This window comes from Oxyura jamaicensis, chromosome 8 (genome assembly GCF_011077185.1).
Source record: "Oxyura jamaicensis isolate SHBP4307 breed ruddy duck chromosome 8, BPBGC_Ojam_1.0, whole genome shotgun sequence".
NCBI lineage: Eukaryota > Metazoa > Chordata > Aves > Anseriformes > Anatidae > Oxyura > Oxyura jamaicensis.
This window is the reverse complement of record NC_048900.1, coordinates 15,287,695-15,297,641: the sequence shown is the minus strand read 5'-3', so window position 1 is coordinate 15,297,641 and position 9,947 is coordinate 15,287,695. Positions and strand designations below refer to the sequence as shown.

Below are 9,947 nucleotides of genomic sequence, written 5' to 3'. Positions count from 1 at the left end.
TCCTCCTCCCAGCAGTTTTCTTCTTTTGCCTGAAGAACAGTCCCAGCATTTCCTACAGTTATTCTTTCACACTGACTTTCTTTTAATCAATCTTCCAGAACTTCTGTGACTTTTCCAATTTGTTACCATAAGTACCTTTAAATCCCACATGTATTAATCCTGCCCTAAACCAAGAAAATAATAAATAAACCCTAACAATCCATCTGAGTGTTCATGTAGAGACTGGGAGTAACAGATTCCACATTTTTAACATTTGTGATTCAAAACCAGTCAAGGGTCATCTCACAGCACATAAAAAGAGAACAGCTGTCAGAGGAAGAACATTATATGCTTCACACAACAAAGAAGTGCAGTTAAGATTTTCAAAGCTTTAGTGCTGTTTACCAGGAGATATAAATGGCTGAATTTCTAATTTCCAAAATTTATTTTATCATGGCGATATATTCCATAAAGGGATTGAAAACTAACGGAAAGTAGTTTATTAACAACCGGCATCTCTTAAGAGATTCTGGCAACATTTCCTGGCAAATACGTTAAGGGCTGATTTTCTTAAATATACATTTAAATACCTGCAAATGCATCCACGAAACAAGCACGTGCAATATAAAAATAAACAGTAGATACTATGAGGCGTTCACTTATATGTCAGCAGGCTGCCATAGATTATAATTGAAAAAAATCTTGCATACATTTTTGTTAAATTAGAGCACAAGAAAAGACAAAGCATCAGTGAAATACAGAAGTGTTCCAGTATTCTTTTTGCAATGAATTCTGAACACCATCATCACAGCACTTGGAAGTTCTTAGAAGCAATAGCCACTTCCAACAGGTGTCTAGAGATTAAAGGCGATGAATGATACACATTTTTAGATTCATTTTTTGCTTAAAAAATGTAAGTCTGAACAGCTGAAGATCATTTTTTGTTTTATAAAAGTTTACCAATAAATTAAACCTACCACAAGAGTGTCCAAGGTATCAATTAAGGTCAGTGAAAACCTATGAAATAAAATTTAAAACAGATTTATTATAGACCCATATGTTTCAAAATTAAATCATATAATCATATTTAGTAGTAATTAAGACCATGGAAGAAACTGAATTGTCACTAGCTACTAAAAAACTGTGCAAACTGCAAAACTTCCAAAGGTATTGTAAACAAATTAAGTTTTTATTTCTAGTCTCCAAACAAATCTACTGAGAAAAGACCCAACAGAACATTCAAGTCTCTTTCAAGTCCCCATCCCCTGTTGACTGTTGACTTATTAAATGCAATAATAGAGTTTATTTATTTAGGAAAATCAAAAAGCCAGTCCAAGCTAAATTTCTCCTATCAGAAATTGTTCCAAATATCTATTTCAGGAAAAGCTGCAATTTATTGCAATCAAATTCAGTGTTACAACTTACTGGTGAAAGAATAAAGGAAGTGCTGTTATTTTGTTATGAAACTCCTGCATGGGATGTAACGGAAGAGGAAAAGGTACAAAATGAAGCAGCAAGGGCTGAAAGTCCATAGCAACTTCTGTACCACAAACAAGGGAACAGATTCCCACTTTTCAGCCTGCAGAAGCATCATTATACAAAGATTTCGAAACTGCACATGGTATGAAACTGAGAAAAAGCAAGCATCAAGTCACTGAACTTGTTGCCAAAGGTAGCTTCAGGAAAGCCAAACACTTCCACAGATCCAAAAAGTGATTCGACAAAAACTGTGGGATAAATACCTACACATGTCATTAAGAGACAACACCTGGTGCCCAGCTACAGGTGGATGCATAGGGTTTGAACAGTAGTATTGCAGTAAGGTTTGTCCCAATCACATATTCTTCTCTATGACTATTTTAGTGCATACTAAGAGGGATGAGCACTTGGCCTAACCCAATAAAATTGATCTTATGTTAACTAATTTGTAACATGCACTAATTTGTAACATGGAAAAGAATACACAGAGTAAGAGGTACTAAAATTGAAAACTTGGGAAATAATCACAATCACCTATTGAAGAACTTGTGTAAAGAATTTAAGCACAGCGCCTCAAATTTTGGGCACCGTAGGCAACACATGACTGTGCATGAGGATAATTAACATTGCAGTTAAATGGTCACATACTGTCACTTTTTTAGTTGAAGTCATAAAGATATAATGGCATTTCATGGGTGTCATTCTACAAAAGAAAGAGACTAACTAGTGGCTATGCATAGCTGAGTAACAAATATGGAACCTTTTCCACAAAAAAAAAGGTGAAAGTTGTGTATTACACAGCTGTAGAGAAGGCTGCTGTACAAGTACACTCCCCAGCCCTACAGCAAAGTACAACTGACCTAGCTGTCTCATCCTGTGATTTTTTTTAAACTACATTCTGATTGCAAAGAACGATGTAGAACATGACTGATGAGCCAGCCGGCAAGAAAAAGTGTTATATATCAAATCTGAAATACAAACACTGCTGATGATTAGGACCATAAAAAGCATGCATACAGATAAATAAGTACCCAAACTATTCAATGCACTAATGAGGCTGAAAGGTATTTTCACTCCAACAATAGTATGTTACTATATAAATAAAGGTCATTAAAAATGGATGACCAGATTAAAAATACAATTTCTTGACATTTCTTTCTCATCAGTCATCTCTCTCAATACCTTCAAGGTCAATTCGTGCAATTTTAAACAGATGGCAAGATTATATAGGAATCTCTAGATTAATGAAGTTTTCTACATTACCAAGAATAACCAAAAAGACATGCTCAATGTCATGTAGTGTATTAGATGAGGTACTTAAGACAAGCACTTCACCTTTGATTAATGCTATTCTGCTCAGGGACGCTAAGCAGTGACATCAATAAAATCAAAGTCTGCTGTTTTTTTTTTTTTTTTAATTATTTGCGCTAGGAACATAAAGTGCACACATACAGACATCTGTAGAAAAAAATACATTCAGAGTAATTCAGTTTTGGCTTTGTTCAATTTAACTTGGAGAAAAACTGTACCTTAAATCTACATGTTGTTTGATAAAGGATTAGTGATTTATGTTACAAGTTATCTTAAGAGAAACATTGTGAAGAATTTCTATGTCTGAAATAATGGTTTATACTCAGGCAAGCGCTTCAGGCTACCATGCATGTGATAATCATTTGACTAATTAAGTTTTCAGAGAGCTTTCTACTTAAAAAAGCATTTTATATATCACTTGTAAGGCCAGCATAGTGGATACCAGTCTACTGCTCTGTGCAGCTGATAATTAAACCTTATAAACCCTATTTAGGGGTCAAATTTACTAACACCGTAGATGGGAGCTCACTTTGGAAGGCTCTGCTACAGAAAATACTTGCAGAATGAATTTAAAAAGTTATCTTTGTATCATATTCACCTGTCAATGCTCTCTTCCTGACTAAGGTAATGTTTCCCATCAGTTAACATCATGGGCGGAAATAAAAAAAACTATTTCTGTTTTCTAGTAGTTTTTTTCTCCCCTTCAAAGCAGAACTTTTGAGACAAATTACTGATATATGTGCACCCACAGAATTGTTTTCAATAATATTAAGCTTCTGGATGTGTTGACTGAAGACACAAGTTTTACAAGCTGCAAATTGTACATAGATTCCTAGCTGTTTACATAAGACACAAGTGTTTCAAATACTGACTTTCCCAAGGCATCATCCACGTCCCCTCGACTTGGTTCCTGACCCCGTACTCGTCCACGACAAGTTAAAGGCATGAGTTCATCAGCTGGATATGCATGCTCCTGTAGGGAAACAAAATAAACAAATTAAGTTATAACCGTTACAGCCATTCCAGGAAATATTCAGAGCTTGTTAAAATGAAGCCCAACGCTGCTGTGCTTCAGTAAAACCTGCATGACTAGCCAAAAATGATTAAACTGAACAGTGCAATAGGACCTCTCTACAACCTCCCATGGAAGTCTGGAACAAATAATGGCACATCAAAAAAAAAAAAAAAAGCCATAACCCCACCAATTACCTTGCAAAGTAGTTCTACTTTCTAAAACAAGGCTCATATGACACTTCCTATAATGTTTCTTAGGTGGAAGTCACCTCAAAGATGAGCTGAAGAACAAGTGCTAATGCAGATGTTATTGAGTGACTGGTATTTCATGGAAAAATCAGGGGAATTAGACCTTAAAGTCACTTTGAAAACTTCGCCAAGTGAACACAAGTGATTCAGGGTCACAGTCAGTACCTGATAGGAGAACTCACTTGGAAGGTAAAACAGTAATTTGGTAAATCACTACACAACTCAGAACAAGGGATAACATTCACAAAAAAAGCTTACCAAAGCTAACCCATTTACAAATTCAACGAAGTTTAAGAGTGAGGCATTGCTAGATTTTTGGGAAAAGCAATGGTTACCCTCATACTTCTAGAAAAGCACAAGCAAGCTGTATTGTAACTCAATTTCTTGTCACTAAGGCAGAAATAACAGCAGCGATACTGTTGCCAAAGTCAAGCCCACTGAATAAAACCCATTTCTACTTTCAGTCAAGTCAGTGCGAGTTTTGTAGGTTTAAACTGCCACCAAAATGTGGTATCAGATGAAATACAAATATGTAACTCATCATCGTGCAACAGATGTTTACTGAAAAATCACAAAAGTGGACAATGACATTCAGAAAGATGAAACTTAGATATATCTAAATCCAAAAATATGCATGGAAATGCTTCTCCATTAGAAGCCCAACACAAGTGAATCCGGACAGAGCTTCTCCCTCTTGATTCCATCAGGAAGCCGGCTGCAGTACCGTGCTCTGCTATTCTACTTTCAGCATGGCTAACTAACATGTGGCAGGTTAAAAAAGTTCAATTACTGCAGCTGAAACGGCAAGTAAACGCATTGTAAGTCTTTCCAAATATACAGTACAAAACAATCCATATTCAGACACAAAATAGGCAAAGAAGGAACATTCTTCCATAAATAAACAGCTCTTACAGCAACTACTTTTGAAACTAATAGTCTGTTTCCCCATCTACCACCCGGGTATTTCGGTCTTTGCATGACTTTGTTCTCCTCAAGTTTAACTGCAAAAGCCAGAATCTGGATCATTTTAATATAGCTCAGATGTTTCTGAATATCTGGGCAAAGTATTCAGATTAAAGAAGTACATGACAAGAGCCATGTCAAAACTGAGATCTCTGGCTTAAATTATGGAGAAAAAAAGGTGGCAGAAAAAGAAGAAAACAGACTTTTATCTTACACTATCATAATGAACTATAACAGTTTTGAAAAAAAAAAAAAAAAAAGCTTGCGTAGTCTCTATCTAGAGCAGGAAGGGCTAATACAACAAGTGGTCTCCCAACTTTTAACTTCTTCCCTTCAGGTAACCTCGAAGGAAACAAAGACATATTTAATATAAAATATGGCACGTTACATACCGTAAACATGCCTAATAAAAATATTGTAAAAATGTAGCTTGAGAGATACTCTGGAATTTCTACACATTCTGATAGAAGCACTGATCAGATTTCCCAATATCTGGACTGTAAATTCAGTGCAGCACAGTACTCAAACAAAGCAAAAAGACACACTGCTACTAGTGCTGCAAAGCAAGAAATACCTCCGCACCTGAAGTGACTGACATTTTCACATTTTCTTTCCGACAGTCAGAACAAAACATCCCAATTATTATAAATATTGTTGAAGGACTGAAAATAACAGCAGCTTTTTATTCAAAGCTCCTGTTAATATCTGAAAAAAAAAAAAAAAAGAAAAAACTGGGCAAGGGGGTTTCCCCTTTGCACGCAAGCATACATTTTCAGTCTTTTAGCTATTCAATTCTAAAATAAGCATTAATAGAAACAGAAAATCACAACTTTTCACCTGGCTGCGTCAAAAGCAGCTGCAAAACTACTTTATTTTCTTGCTGTTAGAATCAAGCCCGATACCCTAATCTTTTCTTCGGCATTGAACAAACAAGCCACATCTCTGTTTGTTCAGTGTTCCAGCATACGTGGCAAACAAATATCCTTCTGGCTTCAAAGTTTCCAGGATAGCCAAAGTCATTCTTCTGAATCCAGAATTTTCTTGTATCAGATGCAGCAAGACACCTACCTGTTTCTAGTTGATCACAACGAACAGGAGCACAGATCCTTTCTACAGCCAACTTTTTATCCAATTTTGCCAAACCCTTAAGAGTTTTTACTTCTGAATGTCAGGAGAAAACCAAACCAAGTGATTTTAACAGAATCAGGTGTCTGGTAACTAGTTACAAATCAACACCAAAATGCCAGGTGTTTAATTGCTAAGATGGCAAAAGGAGGAGTTCAAAAGGAAACTGAAAATTTTGAAAATACTCTTGGTGTTCATTAATTCTGTACCACTCATGCAGTGTATAAATTTGTAACTCACAAGCTTCCCCCCCCCTCCCCCCCTTTGTTTTAAATGGCAGAATCATGATACAGAAGTTGGGACACGTGGCAAGTTACTGTCAAAAAACTGTCAAGTTTGTCCTGCAGGAACTGGTGCAACTTAAAGAGCAGTTTCTGTAACAGCCACAAAGAACGTACAAAAAGATTGTTTCGTAAAACTGTGCAAGAATACATATTTTATATTACTCACATTTACAGCTTCTCCTCAGAAATATATTATTTAGAGTATATTTGAAAGTAACTATCACTTGAGGAGTCAGTCCACTGAATAATTCTTTATTCTTCAACACATTTAGCCTAAGCTAACCTACTTCAAAGTTGATTAGACTGCAAAACGGCTTCACATACTCAGAACATGAGGACACCTAAACAGAAAAATTACAAGCAACCACGGTAAGTGTGGCTCGCTGCCGTACGACAGTCACATACCCAGAAGAGGGTACAATGCACAAACAAGACACCTAATCCTCTTTTTGTTCCGCTATGTTCTACAAAACGTACTTGTTTGTAAAAAATCAAAACCTACCAAACTGTATCTAGCATGTCTTCCTACAAGAATAATACTTTAATTTTACCCACAAAACAAGTAGGATCGTTTTGTATTCTTCAGAATCAGATGATAACAGGTTTTCTCAAGCTTCCTGTTTTCACTGTTTTTAAGAGTCTGGAATTACAGACCCAAGAGCTTAATGAAGATGAAAACTGCTCATAACCTGATGGGAGAGAAACGAGCCCGAGGAAGCATCAGGCAGAGTTTAACAGAGTTACAGCTAGCAAATCTTAGCTACCATTCTGAAATCCATTGTAACTCTCCTGACACTGCTCCTCCTGAAAGTAAGATTTGTTCAATTCCTTTTAAAGGGTACACAGATGCTCTTATTTATTTTAGCTTTATTTTCCCCAATACCTTCCTGCTATTTCTCTAGAATGTCAAGTACTGTACCCTGCTTTCTCTTCCAGGTCAGCAATAACAATTCAAAAAAAAAATTCAACAAACAGGTATTTTCCTTACCATGTAATTGCTGTACGCATGATCAAACATTTCCAGCACTTGGCTTCTAAAAAACAAAAACAAAAAGTAAGAAGCATTGGTGGTCTGCGTCACAATGTCCTTTACCATGCTATCTTAGAACAGCAAGATGTGCTACCATGATCTCAGTGTCAGGAAGTAACAGCTCCTCTACTACCATCCTCTGTTCAAGTAAATGAAGTAAGGCAAAACAGTTTTCCCTAATCTGGCTGCTACTTGGCTTTTCCTTTGCCTAACACAAAATTAAGTATTTCGCATGTGGGGACTCTCTTTCAACCTCCTGTGCTTCCTCTTCAATAGCTGTAGATGTCACTAACGTGTTAAAGCCACGGACGGGACACGTTCCTTGCTCAGCAAAAGCCAGCATATAGAGTTATGTTCATCTTGTAATCACCCACACTAAAACCAACTGACACAGCGTTAAATTCTGATCTGTGATTCAGATAAGTGATGAGATACACATCTTCCTTGCATTAGGAGTCTTGGCAAGCACACAGTAAAGAAAATCCTCAAAGATACATTTATTGTACATGTTTGAGAAGCAGTCAAGGTGAGAAGCAATGCCATATAAAACAGTGCTGCCTTCCCGAGAGCACACCGCTTCCAGTTGTACCTAACTGTTTTACTGAGTACCTATGTGACTCACTGTCTCCAATGATAAAACCAAACCCAAAAGACAGCAACAGCACAACTATACTCCAAATAACTGACTTAGTTCAATGACTTGAAACTAAGCGGTAGTTTTCACTCATCCAGTGTACCCAGCCATCAAAAGAAAGGACAGGACACTTTTTCCTGGTACTTTGGAGGCTTCATCCAGCCCGCAGTGCCGGCACCTGCTGCAGCACTTGAGCACCAGCTCCAGCTGCACCAAGCACACCATGCTGACCTGCACACACAAGGCTTCTCACAGCTTTTAGTTCTTTACATGCAGCTTGCTTTTACAGGACGCTTTCTGAAAGGACTTCTGTGACTGACACGACCTTGTCCTGGAACAGAGGCATGGCTTACCTGCAGTAAGTGACCCAGCCGACAGCCCCCAGACACAAACGGTGGCAAGACTGCTTGCACACACCGGGGGCATCAGGCGCACAGAGTTGAAAAAAAGTGTGCAAAAAAATGTGCAAAGTTGAAAAAAAAAGTGCAAAAAATTTAAACCAAAGGGGGAAGTTTAAAGCCATAAAGTAGTGACACAAGGAGAGCACACAACGTATGTACCCTGAGAACCCAAGATGCAAAGCCCAACCAACTGTAAGCATTACCAAAGTTAAATATCAGCTTATGTCCAGTGATTAATAACTGGAAGTCTCCACAGTGCTTTCCCTGCACATTTGCATCATTATTCTCTGTAAATGACCAGCTGATGTGAACACGATGATTGTGAAGCTGCCCTGGAATGAAGATCATGCTGAGCTTGATTAAAGCTCTGTCTAAAAAAAATCTACTTCATGCAGTGCAATACATTGCCATCTATACTGTAGTCTTTATCATGCAGCTAAAAGCCTTACTAAGAACAAGTTAGCTTCTTACACGTATACAAAAAGAATCCATGATTCTAATGTAGAATGTCAAGGTTCACAAGAAGAGATGACCCATCTAAAATTACTGTGCCTTACTGAAGGACTCACACAAATATAAACGTGAAAACAAGCTTCCAGTTGTGATTTTCTTTGGTTTCGTTATCTGTGCTTTGATTGAGACATATTCTGGGCCTCTTGCACAGATTTTTATTAGGATTGCTTTGCAGCACAGGCTGAGTCGGGCTGGGCGCTGGCACAGGCTGCCCGGAGCCCTGGTCACAGCCCCCGAGCCCGCAGGAGCTCAGGAAGTGCCGGGACAGCGCTCTCAGACACAGGGGCTGTTTGTGAGGGGCCCTGCGTGAAGCCAGGAGCTGGGCTCGACGACCCCCCTCATGGGTCCTTTCTGACCTGAGCTGCGCTACGGAACGGGGACCGCTGTAATTCGCCTTCAGCAAAGGAAGCGGGCAGAAGGGCGCGTCACGTTCACCTTTCTCTTACTCCCACCCGCTCCCGCGTCCCGCAGGTGCGGCCGTCAGGCGGCCGGCACGCGGAGGGGCGCTCACCTCTGCCCGCTTGTACCCGCGGGTCCCCGAACGGCGGCGGCAACCCCCGAGGCCACAGCTCCAGCGCCCGGCGGAGGCCCGGAGCCGGCCGGGGCCCGCCGCCAGGAGCCGCGGCTCCGTCCCCACCGCCCCGTCTCGTCCTGTCCCGTCCCGGCCGCGCTCACCCCAGCCGCCGCTTCTCCTCCTTGCTCATGGCCCCGGCTCCCGGGGCGGCCGCCAGCACGGAGGAGGCGGAGAGGAGGCCGAGCGCCAGCAGCCTCCACGGCCTCCTCCAGCGAGGCCCCCGCTCGCCGCCGCCCTGGCAGCCCGCAGCTCCGCTCATGGCCGCGGCCGCCCGCCCGCTGCCGCTAGGCCCAGGCCCGGCCCCGGCCCATCCCGCCCCTGGCGGGGTGGCGGCCGCGGGTCGCGCGGGGGCCTCGCTGGAGGAGGCCGTGGAGGCTGCTGGCGCTCGGCC

At 40.4% G+C, this 9,947-nt stretch overlaps 1 protein-coding gene across 3 annotated transcripts in view; it reads right to left on the bottom strand.

Moving 5' to 3' along the window:
• EDEM3 (ER degradation enhancing alpha-mannosidase like protein 3) overlaps nucleotides 1-9,874 on the bottom strand; it is a 33,025-nt gene extending 23,151 nt beyond the window's left edge. For all 3 annotated transcript variants that reach the window (XM_035333012.1, XM_035333013.1, XM_035333014.1), the window contains exons 1-4: nucleotides 9,658-9,874; nucleotides 7,393-7,438; nucleotides 3,642-3,742; nucleotides 957-996 (exon numbers count right to left, since the gene is read on the bottom strand). In XM_035333012.1, coding sequence (XP_035188903.1) covers nucleotides 957-996; nucleotides 3,642-3,742; nucleotides 7,393-7,438; nucleotides 9,658-9,815 — 345 coding nt within the window. In that variant the 5' untranslated portion in view covers nucleotides 9,816-9,874. The remainder of the gene's footprint in view (nucleotides 1-956; nucleotides 997-3,641; nucleotides 3,743-7,392; nucleotides 7,439-9,657) is intronic.
• Nucleotides 9,875-9,947: the final 73 nt, after the last annotated feature.